We start from the raw sequence: 25,465 nt of genomic DNA on the forward strand, positions 1-25,465 counted from the left end.
ATAGCTCATGAGGTGGACGTATTTCGGTCTCCTACGGACTCCTTCATAAAATGTCTTCAAAAAATCATTAAATAGGTAATACTTGAGAATTTCTTCAGAAATTCTTTCCAAGAAAAATCTGGGATAGTTCCCAGCAGGTTTTTTTTTTGGTTTTACTAAAAGAATTTCCGAAGGCTTTTCTGGAAGAAGTTTCTAAGGTATTTACGAAGAAATTTTCAAAGGAATTTAAAAGAAATTTGTTAATTGATCTCTGAAGAAATTTTTAAAAGAATTACGTAACGCAAAAATTGGCGGTCTTCAACCCTCTTTCACACTTTTTGTATGACCCATTCGTTAAAAAAATTCTTTCAACCAGAGATGTTTCGGACTAATGGTTTATTAACCTTCGGTCAACTGGCTTTCGGCTGAGTGACTTTAGCCCTAATGGCCCATCCGTGGATGAACATATTCGACGACGATTAAGCTGTGGAACCACCAATGCTGAATGAGTTCAAGTAGGCTCTAAATTCGCTGGAAAACAGTAAAGCTGCTGTGAAGAAAAAGATCTCGGTCGAGCTTCTTAAATTTGGAAGTGAGTAACTTTTATCGATCAGCTGGTTGGCTGGCCTAATAAGCCCGATCTATAAGAAAGAGCAAAGCCTCACTAGAATATGTCAATTACAGAGGGATCACCCTTCTGAACTGTGCGTGCCAAATTCTGTTACGTGTTTTGTTTATCAGACTGAGATCACTTGAGGAGTCTATCATTGAAAAATAACAGGAAGGTTTTCGTGAGGGTCGATCGGATGTTTAGCCTTGATTAATTCGGGGAGTATAACTTGCAGACTCATCTTCTATGTAATAATTTCAAAAACAACGCTTGACTCAGTAATAATAAATGAGCTGTGGCAGATAAGGAAAGGTTTAGGGTCCAGTGCTTACATTCGGATCAGGATTAAATTAGGGCGCTAGTTTCAATTTCGGCTATCAAATCGACCATTTAGGGTGGATTTAGTCATAAAAATCTTTTATACAATGATGCCAAATGTAGGATCTTTTTCTTAAGAACAAGATCAACAACATTTTTTAGAAATAGTTTTTTTTAAAGATGAAGGACCATGCACCCAACCACTTAATCTGTGACACTACTGTATCAATACAAAAAAAGGAAACTAATGTTAAGTCAAGACAGGTCAGTCAACCACGCAGCGCAATCTACAGAGGGTCCGCCGTAGAGTCTGCCGTATTTTATACGATTCACAATATTTTCTAGCCTTCCTTCGAGTATTGTACGCAGCACTTTTCGCTCGAAAACCACGAAAGCTCTCCGGTCCGTCTCTTTTAACGTCCATGCTTCATGTCCATAAAGGGCCACTGGTAGAATCAGAGTTTTGTATAGAGCAAATTTCGTTTCCGTCTGCATGTTGCGGGACCTTAGCTTATTACGTAATCCGTAGAAGGCCCTATTCACAGCAGCAATACGTCTTTTCGCTTCACGGGAAACGTTATTGTCACATGTCACAAGCGTTCTAAGGTAAAAAATTCTTCAACAACTTCAAACACATCCCCATCAAGCACTACCTCAGCACCAACACCACTAGGTCTTCCTCTATCTCTACCTGCCACCATGTACTTTGTCTTGGTAGAGTTAATGGTTAAGCCTATCTTCGCCGTCTCCCTCTTCAGTGGGACAAAAGCCTCCACTACTGCTCTGCGATCGATTCCAATAAGGACGATGTCGTCCGCAAAACCCAGGAGCATATGCGACCGTGTGATGATAGTGTCGTTCCTCTGCACGTCAGATCTCCTAATAGCGCCTTCGAGTGCAATGTTGAACAATAAACTCGAAACTGTATCACCCTGCTTCAATCCGTCTAAGGTCACAAACAGGTTCACACTACGTCTGCACCTATCAGTCTAATCAGTTTCGAAGGAAAACCATGTTTAGACAGGCAGGCAGTTCTTCATCCTCCCATATTTTCTCGACCGGGATCTCGTCCTTCCCAGCAGATTTTAGAGCCTTCTTTACTTCGTCCAGCGTTGGTGGTTCCACAGCCTGACCGTCGCCAACTATGTCCATCATGCTCCTTAATGCGCCTTCATTTCCACCGTTCAACAAATCTTCGAAGCGCTCCTTCCACTTGCCTGCCACCATAGTCTTGTCTGTCAGCAAATTTCTCTCTCGGTCATTGCACATGGCGGGCACTGGCGCAGTCTTATGCCGCACGCCATTGACAGTTGCGTAAAACCCTCCGCACATCGTTCTACCCATGTTCTCCTGAGCTTCAGCTATCATATTCTCTTCGTGTTGCCTTTTTATTCTGCGTCAGATTCGTTTCTATTTTTCCCTTGCTACACTGTACCGCTCTCTGTTGGAACGGGTACGAGCCACAAGCATTCGACTCCTAGCAACATGTTTCTCGTCTGTCGCTCGCTGGCACTCCTAATCACACCAACCATTTCGTTGGCGTCGCTTTGCAGTGCTGTACACTTCCTGCGCTGTTGTAGCCACAGCTTCATGGATATTTTCCCACAATCTGTTGACGTCGCCAGATCCGGTGACATCTCTATCCGCTCGTCCTGCTTCTAGTGGTACTATTCAGCAACTCCTTCAACTGACAAGCGTTGGATATTGAAAAGCATCGTTCTGTTGTTTCGTGAATTCCTGACGCTGGAAAGTCGCGCCCGAATTTTTGCAACTACAAGACAATGTTCGGACCTCTGAAGGACCTTACATCAATAACATCCCCTGTCGATCAGCACGTGGTCTATCTGTGAGCAAGTGGCTCCACTCGGATGTTGCCAGGTGTGTTTGCGGATATTCTTACGTGCGAAGTAGGTACTGCTGTTTGCCATCCTTCTAGCAGCAGCAAAGGTCACAAGTCGCCGATCATTATCATTGGGAGCGGAATAAAGGCTTTCCGTACCAATGACAGGGCGGAAGAAAATTTCTCTTCCGATCTGCGCATTTTCATCCCCGATGACAATCTTTACATCGTGTGTTGGGCACTCTCCGTAGGCCTGATCAAGGCTCTCATAGAACTCATCCTTCACGTCATCAGGCTTATTGTTCATTGGGGCATAGATGCTGATCAGGCATAGTTGAAGAATTTGCCTTTCATTCTCAACACGCAAATGCGTTCGCTTATCGGCTTCCACTAGATATCACGCTTCATATGCTTCTCGATCACCATGAAGCCAACTCCTCGTTCTACTTCATCACTGCTGCTATAATAGATGTGGAATTCACGATCTCCAGTTCTGGAGCATCATATTTTCTTGGATTGCTGCCACACTCACGCCGACCTTCTGCAGCTCACGAGCCAAGAGCCCAACACGTGCGGGTTCATTCAAAGTTCTCACTCTTCCCTTCATAATACCCCTTCCAAAGCGATATTGGACGGCATGCACTTTTAACAAATATCAGAATACGTATTTTTAGATGCGGATTCAAAATAAATAAAAATCTTAATTTGGTCAAAAGTGTTAGATGTGAAGTTTCTCAAACGAACGGTTCAAATGTAGTGGTATCATCTTTTAGATACAAGACCTTCATCTACGTCTCAGTGCTAGAGGTGTGCGCCGGTTCGATATTCGTCGGCGGCGGCGTTTGTCAGAGTTTTGGCCAGCGGCGGCGGCGTTTTCGGCGTCACGCCGAAAGCCTTTTTAGCCAGCGGCGGTGGCGGCGTGAATCGGCGTGGCGATTTTTTTTATTACTTTTCTGAAGAATTTTTTTTTTACATTTTTTCGGGGTGCTTTCAAGATTTTTATTTTCTGGAAATTATTTTCGAATTGTCCACGGGAACTACTTTGAAGTTTCGAGCAATTTTTAGAATTACCAAGAAAAGCTCTTTAGAATTCCTAAATAAAATTGTTTGAAATTTCAATGTGAAATTCGTCGCAATTTACATAAAAAACTTCAGAATTTCCACAAGAAATTGTTTTTAACTTTTACAGGAAAATCTTCGGAAATTCACGGAAAATTCCTGTTGAGTTTCTGTTGAGAATTCTTCGAAATTTACACAGACAATTCTTCACAATTGTAGGAGAGGCTGGTAGAATGGATGTTTCAACGTTGGCTTTCTCAGTCTAGAATAATTAAGACAACTAGTTTGACATCCCAACGATAAAACAGTAAATTCTTAAGCATTTTCAGAGAGACTCTAAGAAGTTTTAAAGGAAAATTCTTTGGAATATGCACGAGAAGTTCTCCGGAACATAAAAGGGACACTTCTTAAGAATTTTGTGCGAAGGATTCTTCAAAATGTAGATTTCAATAAAAAAAAACTTAGGATTTCAACAAAAAGTAGTTCGCAATTTTTTTTGGTCTTTTACAGTACATTTTTTGTACAATAGACGTTCGATAACTGGAAGTCATTTAACTGCAATGCTACTGCAATTCGATAGTTACATCAGTTTTGCAGTTATCGGACAGCTGAACTTCAAAACGATTTCAAAGTCGATGATAGCTGCATTGCACTGCACAATCAGGTGCACTTCTGTTGCATCTGATGTCGTCTGACGATCATTTGACGTCTAGAATGCGTCGCAGTTATCGAACGGCCTATGCTAACTGAAACAAAAACATGTTGCAGTTATCGAACGACTTGTGTATTGTCCATAAGAAATCCTTGGGAAATTCCATTGGCCAAAAGCGACATACGACCGAATTGGTAATTTGGCCGAAAAAGTCGTTTGCCCTAACAGGTCGTTTGGCCGAAATGATCGTTTGACCGGAAAGGTCATCAGCCCGAAAATGCCGTTTGGTCGAAATGGTCATTTGACAGAATGAGCTATTTCGCCGAAAATATCGTTTTGGCCAATGGGGGTCCCGTAGCGTAGTTGGCTACACGTTCGCCTTATAAGCGAAGGGTCATGAGTTCGATTCCCAGCACCCCCCTCCCCCCACTCTCGTCAGTCGCCGGATCCGCAGCCCATACGGTGGCGTTTGGGGTACGCGCCTTACCGTCACGGCTGCCTGATGACGACTGACAACTTGTTCTTCTCGGAGGCATTCCTCCAATGTTACCCGGATTAAAATGGCAACCGAACAATGCAACGATCATTGGATACTCGGCATGGACAAATGGACACAATGGACTTACGACAAGACGAACTGGCAACGACAATAATAACAAATAATGGATATCTAAAAATAGATTCTGTGTGGATTCTGTACAGCAGAATACCATAGTAGATCACGGCACAGTAGCGGTTAAGAACACAGAGTGCCTACCAAATAAATATACGAATAAAAAAAATCGTTTGGGCCAACAGGTCATACTGCCAAATGTCAATAACTGAACGGGTAATTTAGTTAAAAATATCCGTTTGGCCTAATGACCGAAATTTCGTAACCTCTCTACTTTTTAAGTCGATACTGACCATTAAGCCAAAAGTCATCTAAGCAAACCCCATGAGGCCAATTGAACTGTTATCAGGTCGAAAATAGTTTCACCGAAAGGGACATACAGTTGAAAACCCCAGCTTATTCCACCTAGCGTTGGTGGTGCCTTTCTCGCATTTAGTTAAGACACCAACCTTATAAGTTTTTTTTTTTTTTTTACAAGGGAGAATGCATTTACACACTAACCCAGTACACGTGCATTGTAGTTGCCAAACTACCACACGGAAGTGTACTGGAGTGTCGGACTCGAACATACCGGTAATACCGACTAAACTCCTTGGGCTCCACCATCGTTTCCCCAGGAACTACCTCGCAGTACTACTTCTGGGGGATGGCAGTACTAAGCGTACTCGCTCATTATCGCTCACACAGGCACTCGTCCCATGCGAGACTGACTTGGGTGCTCGCACACCATTCACTCCATTTGAGTCTTACTTGGATGCTCTCCCGGGCGCTCCGCTGCCATGCCTCGAGGTGTCAATAGCGGTATTTGCCTGGGCCTACAGATATTACGCTACGACACTCCTGCCTCAGCACGAGCAGATCAATCACACCACTGCCGAAGCAGACCACACGCTACTCTGCCGAAGCAGGGACACTCCCCATGCACCACATGTGCACAACTGTAGGTGTGTGGGTACAACCCACTGCTACCCTGCCGCCGAAGCAGCTTCTCCAAAGACCATTCGCTCCATGTGACCCTTTTTCGGGTGCTCACTCTAACACTCCACTGCCATGCCTCGAGGTGTCGAGGTCTCGACTCCTACCTCAGCATGTGCAGTCCATACTCAGACTTCTGCTGCGCTTCGAGGTGACAATAGCGGCGACACGCTATGACACTCCTGCCTCAGCACAACCAGATCACTCACTCCCTGCCGAAGCAGCTCACGCGCTACCCTACCGAAGTAGGGACACTCCCCAACTCACTCTAACACTCCACTGCCATGCCTCGAGGTGTCGATAGCGGTATGTATGGTCCGATCCACGATACTACGCTACGACACTCCTACCTCAGCATGTGCAGTCCATACTCAGACTTCTGCTGCGCTTCGAGGTGACAATAGCGATGACGCGCTATGACACTCCTGCCTCAGCACCAGTGGTGCAATTTATCAACAATGCCTGCTGAGTGTGATTCTTTTGTTTTGTATTTTTCTCTGCTCCTCTTTGCCTATGACGGTGCCTTTCAGTTAGAACGACAAAGCAAGAGTAGCTTAGCAAACTCAGTTTGCCAACAGCGGGCTGAAGCTGATGATCATTCGGCACAAATTTCCTGTCATTGTCTTTCAAGTGATAGTATTCACCCATGCATTTATATAGGGCCGTCGCATTCACACAGCAGCGAGTGAACTGAATAGACTGTCAGTGCGGGCTGCGTGTGCAATGAGAAGAGAGGTCTTTTGTTTACTTTATCTTTGATTGTTGCTGCTAACCATTTTCAGTTTTCACTGCTAGGAAGTGAGTGTGAAGGGGGAATGGTATCAATATCCAACAAATTTCAGTCACTGAGATTGAGAATTCGCACCCCTGCCTGCTACCCTACCGAAGTAGGGACACTCCCCATGCCAATTGGCACTCCCTGGGCTTGTGCTTTTGAAGCCGCACACAGTCGCTTTGATAGAGTCTGCTTACGGGCACTTGTGGTTTTTTGGGAGGGATTTTAGCAGAGCCCACTGCTAAATCCCACCACGCCCTAGGCAGTTCTCCCTGACTCACAGACAGCTGGGGGGGGGGAGGGGTCGTCAAGCCCTTGGACATGGTCCATGCTGTCCCTGCTGTCCCTGCTACCCCCGCGGAGTTTATATGGTCCGATGTACCATTTTCTTCATAACTTTTAAACGCAATGACCAATTGTTATAAAATACAATAGTGATCAACAAGGCTTTGTCTCCTGTCGAATGAAACTTGTTGCGAGAAAATCGGTTGAGGATTACTGTACGAATGTCCAATGTTTTTATAGCTTTTGTGCACACACATACACACATACATACACACGGACAGACAGACATGGGCTGGCAAAAAAACATTTAAACGAAAATGCCGTTTGATAGGAATGGCCATTGGTCATTTGGCCCGGAAATGTCCTTTCTGCAAATCTATCCTTTCATCAAAACGGCATTTTCTGTCAAATGACCTATTCAGCTAAACGCCATTTTGGCAAAATGATAAATTCAGCCATACGACACTTTTCAAAGAAGGTTGCAAAAAGGACATTTTTGGGTCAAATGGCTCTTCCTGCCAAATGACAACCCAGACGACCCCACATCGCATAAGAATGCACGTTTAAAATCGTTTACCAATCCAAATTTCATCAAAATCGCATTGTGGTGCACAGATAATAAGTTTATTTATAAATTTTCCTGCACAGTAAGCTACTTTACGAGTTTATCATCGCGTATTCCAGCAAACAAACTAAAATGAAATCAGATTATCTATCAAGCAGAGCTTGTTATCACAAACTATATCGCAATGTACAACAAACAAACTCGCTTGAAAATCGTGGTACTACCGTGCACCGTCGCCATATATCGCCTCCACTTTTGCACGAGAAAAGTGTTTTCGCGACTGGTATATGATTAAATTTGTGCACTTAGGCATCGCATAACAGAAAAGCAATTCTGGGAATTCTTACCGAAAGACGTTTTTGGTCAGATGATCTATTCGGTTAAATAACTTTTTCGGCCGAACGGCATTTTTAGCCTAAATGGTACTTAGCTGGATGTCTTTTGGTCTTATGGCCAGTACACCCAAAAAACAAATCTGACAATTATTGAATAAAATCTGGGCATATACAATTCTGTAAGCTTTTTATACAACTATTGTATTAAAATCTTCCAAAATTGTATATGCACAATTATTATACAGTTTCTGTAAGGTTCTTATGCAGAACTGTATAAAAATCTGCCATCCGCTGGTTGGGTGTATCGACTTATAAGTAAAGAGGCTACGGAATTTTGTTCAATGGTCAATTGACAAAAAGGCCATTTGGATAAACGAGCGGTTATTTTTGACAATATTACCCGTTCAGTCAAATGGCCCATTCTGTCAAAAATCCGTTTCGGCTAAACGGCATTATCGGCCAACAATCGTTTCGGGCAGACGACCTGTTAGGGTAAACGGCTTTTCGGTCAAATTACCACATTACCGCCCAAGAATTTCTTATCGAAAATAGGAAGAATTTTCTGCAGAATCCAAAAAATTCTTTAAAATTCCAAGTAATTTATCCGTTGCTTTAAAGTTGACTAGGCCCAACTAGCCGTCTAGTGATGAACTAATCACTGCAAAAAAAAACACTCTAAATAAAGGATAAAAAAATGACAGTTTTAAACCATCTAGATTGAGGAAGTCAACGTTAAAGCATCCGTTTTACCAGTCACATATTTCTGTGTAAATTTTCATGAATGCTCAACAGAAACTCAATAGGAACTTTCTGTGAATATTCTAAATATTTTCCTGTACAAATTTGGAACAGCTTCCCGTGAAAACTCTGAAGATATTCTCATGAAAACTTCAAACAATTTTACTTGGTAAGTCCAAGGAGCTCCTCTTGGTAATTCCAAAGAGATCTCGAAAATTGTAAGTCATGTGTAAAATTCGAAAATACTTTCCTAATAAATATTCTGAAAAAACTTGAAGAATTTTCTGGGGAAGTTCATAAAATGTTTGAGGTGAAAAAAAATTCTCCCGAAAATATCCAAAATTACCAATTCAGCAGAACGACACTTTTGACCGAATGTCCATTTTGGTCAAATGGCCCTTTCGACCAAACCAGTATTTCAGCCAAAGGGCATACTCGGCTTCTTCCAAATAGTCTTTTCGGTTAAACCACTTTCAGCCTTGTGGTCTTCGGCCAAATGGCTTTCTGCCGAACAACTCTTCAAATTTCAATGATATTTTTCTTATTTCAACGAGAAATCCTTAGCAATTTTTACACGAAGTTTTTAGCCTAGTTTTTTTACGCAGAGCTTTCCGAAATTTTAACTGAGATCTATCAGTAAATTATACGGAATTTCCACAGAAAGTTTTGCGGATTTCTTCAAATTTGAATCGGCGTGAAAAATTATAGATCAGTGGCGTGGAAAATTTAAAACTGGCGGCGCGCCGATGCAAACATGTCGGCAGCGGCGTGGTGCGGCGGCGCACACCTCTACTCAGTGCACATCAGATAACAAACCTACTTTCATTTGAACATTTTTCTTAATGAAAACCAATCTTCGCCGCCGCCGAGCACATCTGTGGCATATACAGAAATGAAAAAGATCCAAGCATTTCAATTTTTGTCAGATTTTTTACGAATCATTTGCATAATGTTATGCACAATAGACTTTTCCATCGATAGCTTTTTCTAGCCTGCATGCACGTACATGTTGTTACAAAAAGCGGTTAGAATATTGTTGAAGGTGTGCATAAACTGTTTTTGTGGCCATATATTCCCGTGCAACTATCCTTATCTCTCCGTGCGCTGCCAGCATGGCTCGGTTTATTTGGCCAATGCTATTAGAATGTTTTCAGAGTCGTATGGTTTTTCATACTTTGTTTTGCCTTCCGTTGTTTTAGCAGCCATACATGCGCGGATATTGGTTTCGAGAAGCTCTGTACCCAGATGTGCCTTCTTGCGAATGGATTACATTCACAGAGCCGATGACACCTGATTTCAACCGTTAACTTGTTGGATATTCTGCATTGTACGAAGGAGTAAATCCTCTTATGTGATGATCCAATCTAATCACCATCCAGAAATTAAACACAATTACCAAGGGCTGTTATTACACCAGGTTTCCATTCAGCCCAGTGAGCATAGATGGTGTTATCGAGATTAAATCATCACTCGGGTCGTAAAGCGTTTATCGATTTTCAAAGCTAAATTTGAACATTACAATGTAATTGCCCCTACAAATCAATGACAGAAGGAGATACTCAATTATGTATGTATTGTTGAAGAACTTTCGGAAAATGGGTACATTGTGGAGGATAGACTTCGTTCCTTTAGAATCGTTCAATTCTGTAGAGATGAAGACTAATGATTGGTGCTGTGTAATGAACTTGGGCGGACTTTATTGTTCTTTCCTCCACTTGCTCGCCTTGAAGGTGCATGAGGGTCAGGTGTGTCGAGAAGTGACCCTCGTTTGTCTAATTAATGAGTACTTCGTTTTATCAGATGAAGCAAGAGCCAATAGACTCGTCTTATTTTGTTCTGGCCCCAGCAGCTTCGTTTCAGGTAAAAACCGAAAAGACGCTGCTGATGAACTGCCGCATACCACCGTCTGCTCAGTTGGGTGGCTCCTTCCGCTGAGTCTTTCGCCTCCGAAAGAATACGTTGATAGTTTACTTTTCAATTAAATGAAATTTCTCTTGGTAACTGGCTTTCAGCAGAACAAAAAAGCATGAAATGACTGTTTTCGTCATTATTGGGTCGTTATTTTAAGATTGATTTTCTCATCGTTAAAACAATATGTTAAAGCTGTACCATCTGTCGACAAGAATGTAATTTCTTCGATAATTAACAAGTTGTTTTTTCCTGCTTACAGAACTGGTGTATAGCGTTGCACATCCTGTTGCATTATCTAATGCTAGTAAACTATTTCTGGATGTTCTGCGAAGGATTGCACCTTCATCTAGTGCTCGTGATAGTAAGTATCTATTAAAAAGAGTTATAAGATACTGTTGCTCATGATAGACCATAAAGATTATTGAAGCACATCGTGGAAGGATAACTCAAATAGAGCCCGAAGCTTGCTTTTCTTCGATAATTAGCTTATATTATCACATCACAATGTTCGCGTTAAACGTCTATCAATTATTGCTCATACATTACACAGTAAAATAACATTTCAATCACTGATTGCAATTCAACGCATTGAAATATCCAGAGGGTTTGTGATGCCTCTTACTGTTAGTGTTAAAGCCATATCTTATCTCCGGTTTACCTCAATCCTAGTACATAACGTTGCTTCATAACTGGTAGCGAATTATGGAGCGACAGTTGCAATTTCCATAGTCAATAGCAATGCAATAATGCACAAATGCACCGTTTTCAGTCACCATCATATAACTATTAAACCTCAAATTTCCCATCATGAAGATGTGCGGCGACGTGTGTGCGCCGAGCTCCGCTTATCTCCAGCTTTTCTCAGCCTACTCACCTTTTCATACAGGATGAAGCCCCTGCTGCCACACTGTGACCCATTCATACAATGCATTCTCATGGATCGATGCTCATGTCATCCACCCACAGCCGTTCACTGCATTGGTTCCATCTCGTCCTCGTTGGGCGGTTGTTGGGCCGGCATTCGAGTTGACTTACAGCTCGTTTCGGCAAGCATCGGAACTTTGACCACACGCTGCCACAAACTGACCACGTGTTTCACCACAATTCCATTCCATGCATCATGCTGCTGCCGTCTCCCGGTGCAAAAACGGGATCGGTTTAACAGGCGGAAACTATTGATGATGTTCTTCTTTGACTTTCCTGGCATTTTGTTTTCCGTTTCATTCGGTTTATTTGCTCGTCCGAGAACTGCAATATAACAGAGTGTAACCACATCGCCTAGTCATGCTGATATTGATGATTGGAAAATAGGGTCACTTCCTCATATTGACAACCAATGCAGCCAGTCAAGGAAAGTGACGTCTTCCTCGCTCTCGACCGAATATCCGGCGAAAGGGCAAACGCTTGTTATGAAATATTTAGCATCGTCTCCAGTGCGACCATCCCCCGGATGTTGTGAAAAAATCCGAAAGCAATGAGCAAAGGCATGCAAAAAGGTTTGTGGTTTTCTGCCTCATTCAGTTTTAGATTGAAGATCCTTTTATCAATTCTAAGCCAAATATTTCCAATCAATTTCCTGTGATGTACGTCAGCTGGAATCAAACAAAATCGTATTTGAAATTATTTCCAATTTGCTGTTCAGTTATTTCCTTTCAAAGCCGAACTTTTTTTTACTGCAATTCATCTTTTTTACAGGTGTTCATCAAAGATGCAATAGCATTACGCTGGTTCTTCACCATAGGATGGATTATTCCGGTGGCAATCATATCGATCTATGCTTACATTCGGAATAAATACTCACTCGACACGGAGCAGTAAGTAAACATTGCTTCAGGTACAAAATACTATTGGGTAGATATTTTATCAGCTTCACTTGACAGACAATAATAGTAATAACTGACTTACAAATTATGAAAATTGTTTTTTTTTTCTATTTCTAACTTAATTTTTTTTACGCTATAACGATATCGCAAACTTTATCCGAAAATCATGAGACATTTACTTGCTTGTACGCACGGTAGTAGAATAAGATATTTTATCTGTTAAAAAATATTTTACTTAAGATTATATATTACCTAGGCCTAGTATAAGTAGTAGTTAAGCAGGTTTCAAGTACGAGACATTACTGTTGAGCAGAGTTGGCAAAAAGTCGCCTTATGACAAGTGAAGACATTCCACTGAAAAGCTCTGAATAATTTTCTCTTCATACATTCATAGTTATCTTTAAAAAAAACAATTCAAAACATTTTTTCTCAATTTTCAAAAAACAAACTATTATTGTTTACCTTTGTAAACTTTATGATTACATATTCCGATTTACGCATTTCCACATACACTGTTCAGGAGTCTTACTTAATTGGATACAAGAAAACTGTTTATTCCCGCCCGCGTGTCATTTTGTTCGAGGTTTTGCGGTTCCATCCTGCGATAAACCTTCTGCATCGGTGTGGTCGGCGCTCTTGACGCAAAAAACTCTCCCCACCGATTGCGTGGGTAGCACTAAAGGATTTCAGCTGGTTATTGATTAAAAAATGCATGTGTCTCAACCCATTTTCAAGTATTGTCTATCCATTGCCAATTCTCTAAATCAAAGAAATCCAGAACATGTCTGCGTGCTTCATTTCCAAAGAAACAAGGTGTTTATTGACACTGACTTTGACATTTCCGTCCCCAACGTCTGTTTTTAAGAGCTTTCAAAAATCTAAACTGCTGTAAAAACCGCATTTCTTGACAGATTCTTTCGCAACAAGTTGCATTCCATCCGGATGGATCCCACAGCTATCCACAGTACGGTTCCAGGATTATTCTAGATTCCGTTGGGGTCAGTTGTCCGCGGAATAAGTGACCATTTACAATTTTAAGTCAAAACATGTCGTGCGACACCTCAAACTTCATGATTTCATGAAGCAATGATGGGAATGATATTTTTGGGGTTCCTGGCCCACTCGGACTCAATCTGGTCACATCGGTCACAATCCGGGGACCAACGGAATGGCCATTTTCTAAATTGATTCAAAATAGGTCGTGCGAGTGCGATACCCCATACCAAGTCAAAACATGTCGTGCGATACCTCAAACTTCATGATTTTACAAAGCAATCATGGGAATGATATTTTTAGGGTTCCTGGCTCACTCGGACTCAATCTGGCCACACAGGTTGCGATCCGGGGATCAACGGTATGGCCATTTTCTAAATTGATTCAGAATAGGTTGTCATTCATTTCATTTATTTAGTCTACATCTAAACAGATAACACTGAATCAACAATTTGACGCCACAATACACGGTTCGAGGCCGCATCTATCCATCCTGGAATACGCCCCACGCTCGCCAAGTCGTTTTGCACCTGGTCTGCCCATCTCGCTCGCTGCGCTCCACGTCGTCTCATACCTACCGTATCGGAAGCGAACACCATCTTTGCAGGGTTGCTGTCCGGTATTCTTGCAACATGCCCTGCCCATCGTACCTTTCCAGCTTTAGCTACCTTCTGGATACTGGGTTCGCCGTAGAGTTGGGCGAGCTCGTGGTTCATTCTTCGCCGCCACACACCGTCTTCTTGCGCACCGCTAAGGATGGTCCTAAGCACCCGTCTCTGGAATACTCCGAGTGCTTGCAAGTCCTCCTCGAGCATTGTCCATGTTTCATGTCCGTAAAGGACAACCGGTCTTATTAGCGTCTTGTACATGACACATTTGGTTACCTTCTGATGAGAATGATATTTTTAGGGTTCCTGGCCCACTCGGATTCATTCCAGCCACAATCCGGAGGGCCATTTTCTAAATTGGTTCAAAATAGGTCGTTGGGCTGCAAAATGGTGGGTCGACATCAAGGAAGGAGCGCCCAACAGAGCTCTGGTCCCCACCAGTTCCTATCTCACGCTTCCACGGGTCGTCCGATGACAAAAGACCGCCAGCTAAGGGTTGTGTACTTAGCTGGTAGTGCAGCCTGGGCACTGTTGTCCCTCTGACATCAGCTAGAGTGAGAAGGTACGCCTCGAGCGTCTGTTCACCAGGAGGTGCGGCTCAAACAGCGTCTGCCTGGTACCCATCGGCTGATCAACGAAATGCTGTATCGTGTCAGCTATACCTAAGGTGGCAGCCCCACCAGCGCGCGATGTAGGTAACGCGACCCCGGTAAGGTAGCTTACTGAAGCCTCTCAAATACCACGAAAAATGAAGATAGAAAAACCCAGATTAATCCACCTACAGTGAGATTTTGACCCTTCCTTAAGCCCCAAACGCAATACAACGGAACGGCGACGGAAACGGCAAATTTGACAGAAAATATATGGGCTAACTGTCAAATTTTCCGTATCCGTCGCCGTTATATTGCGTTTGGGGCTTTAGTTATAAGGATTTTTTTCCAGACTCCAGTATTTAAACCGAGATAAAACTACTCAGCTTCCCACGGTGATTTACCGTGAAGCTGACAAAATAATTGCCTACCCAAAGGCGGATGTCATGGGTTGAATGACAACTTAACGAATGATAACGTACTGTGCTTCATGCTGCCTATCTATAAGGCGCTCGTCGGATTGAATAACTATTGTGACATGGTTAGTAACTATCGTAACGCTGGTTGCATATAATGTACTCGTAATTTCCAGAGACCTTCATATTAATTAATCCAGAACTAACTAAATCAGTCATTGATCTGAACGAAACTCAATAGCGTTCAATAATAACATATATTTCGCCTTATGGATGTCTAATTTGATAAAACTAAACTTTTTCAATACCTTAAAAATGAGCGAGATTTTTATGGTAGTAAATTTCAGAATTTGCACACATACGCACACATACATGCATACAAGTGATCTATTAGTGTCTCAAAACATGCTCACATTTGTTATCTAGCTTCCTCTGAAGAAATTTTTGAAATCCCTTTCAATTTTTACGTTTTTTGCTTTTCTGAGAAGATTTTCTTGTACATGCTTCTATATGTTCCTTAATTAAAATCATTTGTTTCTTTGAAACAAATCAGAAAAATAGGCATAATTCCATGTCATATTATTTGTTATAATTATATTTTCAATGTCAAAGTGTATTTGTTTAAAATACCATACATTTTAATTAATAATTCACGAGATTTCTTGATAGACCAATACGTAACACACCTGCGTAACGCATAAATTTAAAAATTTAAAAATTTAAAAATTTAAAAATTTAAAAAATTAAAATTTAAAATTTAAAATTTAAAAATTTAAAAATTTTAAAATTTAAAAATTTAAAATTTTAAAATTTAAATTAAAATTTAAAAATTTAAAATTTAAAATTAAAATTTAAAATTTAAAATTTAAAAATTTAAAAATTTAAAAATTTTAAAAATTTTAAATTTTAAAATTAAAAAATTAAAAAATCTAAAAATTAAAAATTTAAAAATTTAAAAATTTAAAAATTTAAAAATTGAAAAATTTAAAATTTAAAAATTTAAAAATTTAAAATTGAAAAATTTAAGAATTTAAAAATTTAAAAATTTAAAAATTTAAAAATTTAAATGAAAAAATAATTAAAAATTTAAAAATTTAAAAATTTATAGATTTAAAAATTTAAAAACTTAAAAAATTTAAAATTTAAGAATTTAAAAATTTAAAAATTTAAAAATTTAGAAATTTAAAAATTTAAAAATTTAAAAATTTAAAAATTTAAAAATTTAAAAATTTTAAAATTTTAAAATTCAAAAAACAAAAACTGAAAATTTTCAAAAACAAAACAAAAACTGAAGCTTTCACCGACAGTATGGAGGTCGGATAACAAAATCTTCCAAAAAGGTCTCTTATATTTTAGTTTTCTCACCCTCAAATACATTTAGCATTTATTCTAAGTACCGTCATCTGGGGGGAAGATGATCATTTTTAAGACAAAACATGCAATAACAATGGGTGTTTACATTTTAAATCGAAACACATATTTTCAAAACATGTACTGCTATACGTTGCAATAATCAACATTCGAAGCTTTCTGAAATGCGTTCGCATTTATTAAAAAAAAAATTATCTTACATTTTTTGAGTTATCTGGTTTGGGGTGAAGTTGATCAAGACAACTAAAATCATTATGACCTAGCCGTCAAAACACACTAGGTTATTTGTATGAATGTTAAACTTACCACGTAAAGAAGTTTACGAAGTCAATATTTGAAACGAAAATAGCGTCATTTATGACTATCTCTTTCTTTCTTCCACGAATTACACTTTCATGATTTAAATTTAAAATCAAAGATGGAGGGCCGAGTGCGTGTGACCGAACACTTTTAATGTAAAAATTAGGGTAGGGACAAAACTGAAAAATAAACTTGAATTTTTGATAAAAAAATGCTTCCCGTCAGAAATCCTACGTCCCTACAGATCCCAAAGATAAATTTTACAAGTAATATGTAGACTAAATTATTGGGTTTCCTGGGAAAGATCTGATTGGAATTGCAATGATTCAGATCTTCAGTTGTATAATCCAACATTATTTCAGAAAATAATTCTTCCATAAATAACCCGTTCGCAATGTGCAATCTTTTGGTGTAGCGGAAAAATAGCGAAAGTTTTTGTTTAAGGATAACAGCTTTCCTTTGCCGTTTCGGCTAATTTTAGCCCACCCACTTAATGAATGAAGAGGATTTGCTGCTTCCATCAGTGGTGTTGGATTGCATGGTTGGGCTCAAATCAGTCCACCGGCGACGTGTTAAGCTCTTGTCTACAAAAGCAGTTTCCCCGTTTAGAAATGTTGGAGCCGAACTACCCTTATGCGGCCAACAAAAAAAACACACGTGGATGGCCGACAGGGTACCCGTGTTCCCATAAATTGATATTCTCATAACTTCAACAATTTTCAACCGATTTGGATAATTTTGACAGTTTTAGAAACAGAAACTCATATACTTTTTGCTAATTGTCAAGGTTTACAGCTTATGCCCATGCTTATTCAAGAAATCTTTGAAGTAAGGCTTAAGAGTCTACATGCGTAACCAAAGGCCATTCAACCAGTTTCAAATATGCTACAAGCTCTTTGCGCTTCTCAGAATTGAAGGTGTTCGCAGTATTTGCTTCGGGTAATGCAAAAATCTCTGAAATGAGGTCTTAGTCATCCGAGAAATCTCTGGAGTAAAGCCTAAAGATCTACTCGCGTTACCAAAGGCCTATAATGCAAATTTAAATACGGTACATGCTCTTCGTGATACTTAGCATAGAATGCGTTCACAGTATATGTTCCGCGTCATCCAAGAAATCTCTGGAGTAAGGCCTTAAGGTCTACACTCGTAACCATGGGTCTATGGACTTGTCTCAAAAGTGGTACATGCTCTTTGCGCATCTTGAAATCAAATGTGATCACTACATATGTTCTGCTCTATCGAATAAATCTCTCGGATAAGTCATCTGGCGCCTTCATTGCATATGTTCATGGTCATCCAATAGAACCCTGGAAAAGGCCTTCAGGTCTACACGCGTAACCAAAGATCTTTCAGATTTTTTCAAAAGTGTTGCATGCCCTTTGTGGTACATAGAATAGATTGCGTCCATTGCATAGGTTCATGGTCATCCAAGAAAACCCTGGACTAGGCCTTTAAATCTACATGGGTACCCAGAGATCGTTTGGCTTGTTTCAAAAGTGGTACATGCCCTTTGTGGTACATATAATAGAATACGTCCATTGCATATGTTTATGGTCTTCCAAGAAAATGCTAGAATAGGCCTCAGGATCTTCACACGTAACCAGATACCTTTCGGGTTATTTCAAAAGTGGCATATGCCCATTGTGGTACATAGAATATATCGCTTTCATTGCATATGTTCATGGGTATCCAAGAGAACACTTGAACAATCCTCAAGAACTTCACGCGTAACCAGAGTTCTTTCGGCCTATTTGAATAGTTATACATGCCTTTTATGGTACGTAGAATAGAATGCACCCATTTCAAATGTTCATGGTCATCCAAGAAAACCCTGAAGTAAGGCATTAGGATCTACACCAGAGATATATCAGCCTTTTTTAAATTTGGTACGTGCCTCTGGGGTCCATGAATAAAATGCGTTCATGGCATATGCTAATGGTCATCCTAGAATTTTATGGGGTAAGACTTCTAGGCTTACACGAATATCTAGAGGGTCTTTAAGGTCACTCCTTGCGCTGCCTCCGTATCGATTGGTGTGCCCCCGAAAACGCGAGCACTTTGAAACTTGGATTCCGTGAGGAGTGTCCTTAATCTAATTTTAATATGGTACATGATCTTTGCGATATTAGCCCGTTTTTTCCCTCACGTTCTCGGCGTGAAGTTGTATCGTTCCAATTTATTCACATTTTGCATTTCCAAAGAATAGACAACTTCATATTAGTGATATGAATGAAGTTTGTATACTACCTAGAACCAACAACAACAAGACAACAATAACTACTTGGAATGCAAATATATCAAGATGAGGTTTCACATCTTGTTTATTCTTCAATAACTGCCCAGAGCTAATGACAACAACTTGAACTACTTGAAATGCAAACATATACCAATAGCCTTCTGTTCGTGGGTTGATCTGCAGATCATTCCTATATGGAGTTCATAGACTACCTAGTACCATGGCAAAAACAAAAATTAAAGCAAACATTCGATAACTGCTTCGATGAGGTTGACCCGATTTTGTCACTCCCAGATTTTGTCTACCCCTGATTTTGCCTAACCCGATTTTATCACGTTTTCGACCCGATTTGCCGCAAACAATAAAGATTTTCATGAAATAACTTTCACTGCTTGTAGCTTATTATGAATCATTTATGAGTACGTTGTATCATTGTAAATCGTTTAACTTCACGTAGAAGTAAGACACACAAAATCATTAATTTAGTATGAGTACCTGTTAATAAGTTTGTAAGTCTCTTCGACAAAAAAATACGGATTCCATTCACGTATTTTGCCTTGCTTTCATTGCGGAGCCCACGACAATGAAAACAACTACTTAAAATACAAACATATACCAAGAAGCGGTCTCACAACTTGTTTATTTACAAATAACTGCCTCCATTAAGGAGGTTGATCCATCGACCTTGACTCTATTTCACAGACTACCTGGAGCTCAAGACAACAACAAGAACTACTTGGAATACAAACATATACCAAGATGGGGTCACAAAACTTATTTATTCTTCGATAACTGCCTCCATTACGGAGATTGATCTACAGAACTTCGGTGGGGTGTGATCCCACCAAACCAGTACGCTAGACAGGTGTTTTCCCTACTAAGCTACGAAGGACCTCCGTCGTCCTCCGCAGCTTAGCGGGTACTGATGAAACCAAATGAACTCTCGCAATACATTCTCAAAACTAACTCTCACATATATATTTTTGTACTATGCCAACCACGTAGGATGAGTATTTAGTATTATCTGGCTCCTACACACTTGCTTCATCACCAACGGCGCTCGATGAAGTAGGGTTGTGTGAGATTGTGCCAGTTGGTCGTCAGATCCCAACCCGACCACATAAGCGAAGAGAGATCGCCTTTCGAATTCAGTGCATTCAAAGTTAATTGCCTATGTTCCGGGTATTGAGCCATCCGGAGTGGAAATTAATTACTATGTACATATGCACAACATGTGATAGATTAGGTTCGGAAAAGGTATTGGAGGAAAACCGCTACCTTCCATCCCTCCCAGTTGTTCTTCAATAACTGCATCCGTTACGGAGGTTGATCCACCGACCTTGAATCTATGGAGTTCGTAGACTACCTGGAGCCAACGACAACAACAAGAACTACTTGGAATACAAACATATATCAAGAAGGGGTCACAAAACTTGTGTATTCTTCAAACGCTGCCTCCGTTACCGAGGTCGATCCCCAGACCTTGACTCTATGGAGTTCGTAGACTACCTGGAGACCTCGACAACAATAAGAACTACTTGGAATACACACATATACCAAGAAGGGGTCATGCAACTTGTTTATTCTCCGATAACTGTCTCCATCACGGAGATTGATCCGAAGATCTTGACTGTATGGAATTCGTAGACTACCTGGAACTCACGACAACAACAAGAACTACATTAAAGAAAGATATATATATATATATATATATATATATATATATATATATATATATATATATATATATATATATATATATATATATATATATATCAAGAAGGGGTCACACAACTTGTTTATTCTTCATTAACTGCCTCCATTACGGAGGTTGATCCACAGAGCTTGAATTTATGGAGTTTGTAGACTACCTGTAACCAATGACAACAACAAGAATTACTTTTAATACAAACAAATGCCAAGAAGGGGTCACACAACTTGTTTATTCATTAATAACTGCCTCCGTTACTGAGGTTGATCCACAGATCTTGACTCTATGGAGTTCGTAGACTACCTGGAGCCTACGATAACAACAAGAACTACTTAGAATACAAAAATATACCAAAAAGGGGTCACGCAAGTTGTTTATTCTTCGTTAGCTGCCTCCATTACGGAGATTGATCCGAAGACCTAGATTGTATGGAGTTCGTAGACCACCTGGAATCAATGACAGCAACAAGAACTAGTGGAATACAAATGACCCGGAACATATACTGTAAAAGCATTATATGCTAAGCACCATAAAGAGGATGTACCGTTTTTGAATTTACACGATAGACCTTTGGTTACGTTAGAAGACCATAAGATCTTATTCCAGGGATTTTTTGGATGACTTGGCCTTCTTCCAGGGGTTTTTGGAGACCCAGAATATATAATGTGAACACCGACTATTCTAAGAAGCGCAATGAGCATGTAATATATTTGAAACTGTTCGATAGTCCTTCGGTTACGTGTGTAGACTCTGAAGCCTTACGTCAAAGATTTCTTGTATAACCATGGACAAAAGCTGTAAACCTTGACAATGGGCAAAAAGTATATGAGTTTCTGTTTCCAAAACTGTCAAAATTATCTAAATCGGTTGAAAATTGTTAAAGTTATGAGAATATCAATTTATGGGAACACGGGTACCCTGTCGGCCATCCACGTGGTAAAAAAAATCAGATGCCCCTTCCACGTTCCTCCTTACTGTATCAACGTGATTTTCTCACAGATGCTACATTTTATGGAGTTCTTAGATGTCACCGAGTTTCAGCTTTCAGCTATAAAAATTTATTGAAATATCACCACTTGAATTTGAAAAAGGAACACGGGTACCCCGTCGGCCGCATAAGGGTTAAACTGCAGGCATCTCTTATGCAAAACAAAGTTACAGAATAACTAAAATCAAGCTGCCAAGTCGGTCTATAAGGCAGGTATTTGATCATGAATAAGACCGATTTTCCCGATTCCATCTGATCTCGAATGTGCATCGTAAATTGCTTTTATTGTGCCATTTATTCCAATTTATTTGGCACTAGCAGACCCGACGAACTTCGTTTCGCCTAAAATTGATTTATCCTCTAATTAGTTCTCGAGTTATGCAGAAATTTCAGTTTTATTTGTATGGTAGCCTCCCTTTCCGAAACGGGGAGGGGTCTCGAACAATCTTAAGAACCTTCCCCGGCCCCAAAAACTTCTGCATACAAATTTTTACGTCAGTCGGTTCATTAGTTTCCAAGTCTATAAGGACAGACAGACAGAAATTCATTTTTATGTATATAGATTTGGAGATTTTTCCAATGGCTAAGCTATAAAGTGCGAGAACAGAACTAATTGTCTAGCATATAGATAAATGCTACAAAAAAATTTATACTTTAGTAATTTTAGGTAATTTTTCAAAATTTATTTCCATACTAATGAAAAACTCGAGTTAGTCTTGCGAGCAAAGGCGTAGGATTGCCATTCTACTTATTCTACTACAGATGCCATATAAGATGCCTACATACTCATGCAATGGTTGGCATAGGAGAGCTTTCAATTAATAACTAAGGAAATGCTAAAATATCAAATTGAATAGAATTGATTAATGTGCGCAAAACTATCTTTACAATCTCGAAGAATTCTTTGTCTACTTTCTGTATCTGGAATGGACTAGAATGTGTTCGTGGCGAGGCTTTAATATACTGCAATATCAGTGCAGATTCCGCTGCACTAATCACAATTTATTATTTTACTTTGAACATATTTAGATCCTAACCACTAACCACCATCGCTGTTGCTAGCGACAGGCTTTTCCGTAATGAGTATTAGGGTAATTCGCCACATGTTGAACATCTGAAATCTGCGCCTGTTGCGGAACAATCAGTACATTTCTCCCGAGGTGTTCAACAAGAGGCGATTTCCCCTGGCACATTAAGTCCGACACATATTATCGTTCATGTTGTTTTTTCTCTTTCCCCAGCTGCTGGATGAACGAAAGTCACGCGATGTGGCTGCTGACGATTCCGGTGTGCTTCTCGCTCGTTGCCTCGCTAGTGTTCCTCATCAACGTGGTCCGGGTTCTGCTGACCAAGCTCAACTCTACCTCACCCAATCCGGCCCCGCTCGGTTTGAGGAAGGCCACCCGAGCGACACTGATTTTGGTAAACGTCACGTAAATGTAACTCGACCACATCACATGGTTTGTTATCAGCTATTTTGCAGTCAAGCTTAGAATTAATGGAATAGAAATTGAATAATAGCAGCTGGGCTAGGAATAAAGGAGTAAAGGTTACACAAGTTTAGAACTGAACACAAGTTGCCAAAAATATATTCATCCTTGTGTTATGCTATGGAACATTACATTAGACTATGTTCCGGAGCTATGGCTATAATACCGTTTTGTCACAACTAACCAAATCTTTAATTATACAAAAGAAGTATTACACACATTAAAATATTTAATATAGGTTTCAACAATATAAGTCTTTAAAATTTCCAGATTTTCTGTAAATTTTTGTTAGTTTTTCAACCGTAACTGCAACTAATCATCGCAAAATCGATTAATTGGGTTTTGATTAGTATTTCACTTTTGTTTGGATTGATCTAATAATTAGAATGGTTTAATTATAAGTTTCAGTTTTGGATTCGCCTTGCGGTTAGACGCGCGGTTTCAAAGCAAGACCATGCTGGTGATAGCTGGGTTCGATTCCCAGTCGGTCTGGAAGGTTTTCGGATTGAAATTGTCTCGACTTCCCTGGGCATAAAAGTATCATCTTATCAAATTGACCCTAAGATTTTCGGGTCAACATTCAGTTCAGTTGATGAGTTTCAAAATCATTTAAGCTGGTTCATTTTTAGGGAACTACAACCAACACCACCAAGCAACTGTCACACCAAATATTTGTAATCTCTGGTCTTTTTTTGATATTTTAAAATAATGTTCACGGATTGATTGTCACCCGCGGCCATCATACTACTGATTCACGTACAAAAAACTAACAGTTGGATTTGTATAGCAAATCAATCACTCGCTATTTTTTTTATTCCACTCATAAGCTTCCCATTACATACCAACTAAAGTGAAGGCATCGTGGAAAAAAATTGTTTCCACGATGTCAATCATCAATCATCAGTCAGTCATCAAACGTTCTATTTTCCATACACCCAACGGAACCAACCACAACTGACAATTGCGATTCTTCTCACGCACGTTCAGATTCCGCTGTTTGGCCTGCAGCACATCCTGCTGCCGTTGCGTCCGGACAAGGGGTGCGCGCTGGAACCCTACTACCAGGTGGTTTCGGCGGTGCTGATCAGCCTGCAGGGGGCGTGCGTTTCCTGTTTGTTCTGCTTCGCGAATCACGACGTGATTTTTGCCATCCAGTGCCAGCTGAGCCGGTTCTTCCCGCAGCTGGTGCGTCATCCGTTCCGCGAAAGCTACAACGGCGGCCAACCGGCCACGCAGAGCCGCGATATGGTGGTATGACTGCTGGGCTTCCGGCGCGGCACGAAGACGACCGGAAGTCATGAGGTTATCGATGATTGCATCGAAGGTGGAGTGTAGAGGAGCGTATGCCGGTGGGAATTCAGTGTACAAAAATCGATAAAACAAAGGATATTTTTAGATGTTAGTTGTGGGATGGAATCGCAGAGATCGTGTTTATTTTTCGCTGTATGATCGGATTGATGTGGTTTCAAATTCTATGGGTAATATTTTATCTCGAACGTTGGGTCTATTAGGAAATGAAATGCAGTGCCAAAATAAATTCAAGAAAATGGTCAATCGGTGTCACTTTAGTGTGGTCACAACTCTTGAAGAGTGGGATCAATTCTACGAGCAAAGTGTCCATTCAAAATATTCCGACTGAATTCGATCGTGCAATTAAAATGGGATTAGTCAACACTCTACTCGTAGAATTATATCAATTGTCAACATTCCGATCCACTTTGAAGACGCCTTATATCTTGTTATTTTATATTTATAGTAAAAAGCATATATCAACTTTAAAAATAATTCCGTAAAGGTCTAGGACAAACAGTCAAGCTTCGATCCTAATTCACCAGAAATATTGTAACGTACATCAAAATGCTTCAATATGATGCTCTTTATTCTTTCTTTATACTTATTCTGTATTATTGATCCGAACTGATTTTCCGGTAGACTAATGACTAGGTGATGTAATCGGTATAGATGTCGATGGTAGATTTCATTTTTCTAACCTTCTTACAACAAGATTCTTTGGTCTTCGGTAAAGAGGATATTTTCAGAGTTACTTGGATAATTATCTCAATTATAAAAATTGAGGAAACAAATAATTTGGTAATAAATAAATTTATCATCATCAAATTCTTTTCGATATGCACTTTGTCAAAAAATGTGCGTACAGGGCTCCGATATAAAATCATATAAAAATAAACAAAATAAAATAATAAACTAAAACAAACGTCATATTCATTTTAGGGAAAAACGGGTAAGGGTCGTTTGGCCGAAACCCATTTGGCTGAAAGCCATT

General features: G+C 39.9%; 1 protein-coding gene across 2 annotated transcripts in view; it reads left to right on the forward strand.

The window, feature by feature from the left end:
- LOC134220350 (calcitonin gene-related peptide type 1 receptor) overlaps positions 1-24,876 on the forward strand; it is a 141,701-nt gene extending 116,825 nt beyond the window's left edge. Inside the window, exons 7-10 of one of the 2 annotated variants that reach the window (XM_062699384.1) lie at positions 10,915-11,016; positions 12,351-12,469; positions 22,933-23,113; positions 24,169-24,876. In XM_062699384.1, the coding sequence (XP_062555368.1) occupies positions 10,915-11,016; positions 12,351-12,469; positions 22,933-23,113; positions 24,169-24,438 (672 nt within the window). In that variant the 3' untranslated portion in view covers positions 24,439-24,876. The remainder of the gene's footprint in view (positions 1-10,914; positions 11,017-12,350; positions 12,470-22,932; positions 23,114-24,168) is intronic. The other variant, XM_062699383.1, reaches the window with a different exon arrangement.
- The last annotated feature ends 589 nt before the right edge of the window (positions 24,877-25,465 follow it).

Source organism: Armigeres subalbatus, chromosome 3 (assembly GCF_024139115.2).
Source record: "Armigeres subalbatus isolate Guangzhou_Male chromosome 3, GZ_Asu_2, whole genome shotgun sequence".
Lineage (NCBI taxonomy): Eukaryota > Metazoa > Arthropoda > Insecta > Diptera > Culicidae > Armigeres > Armigeres subalbatus.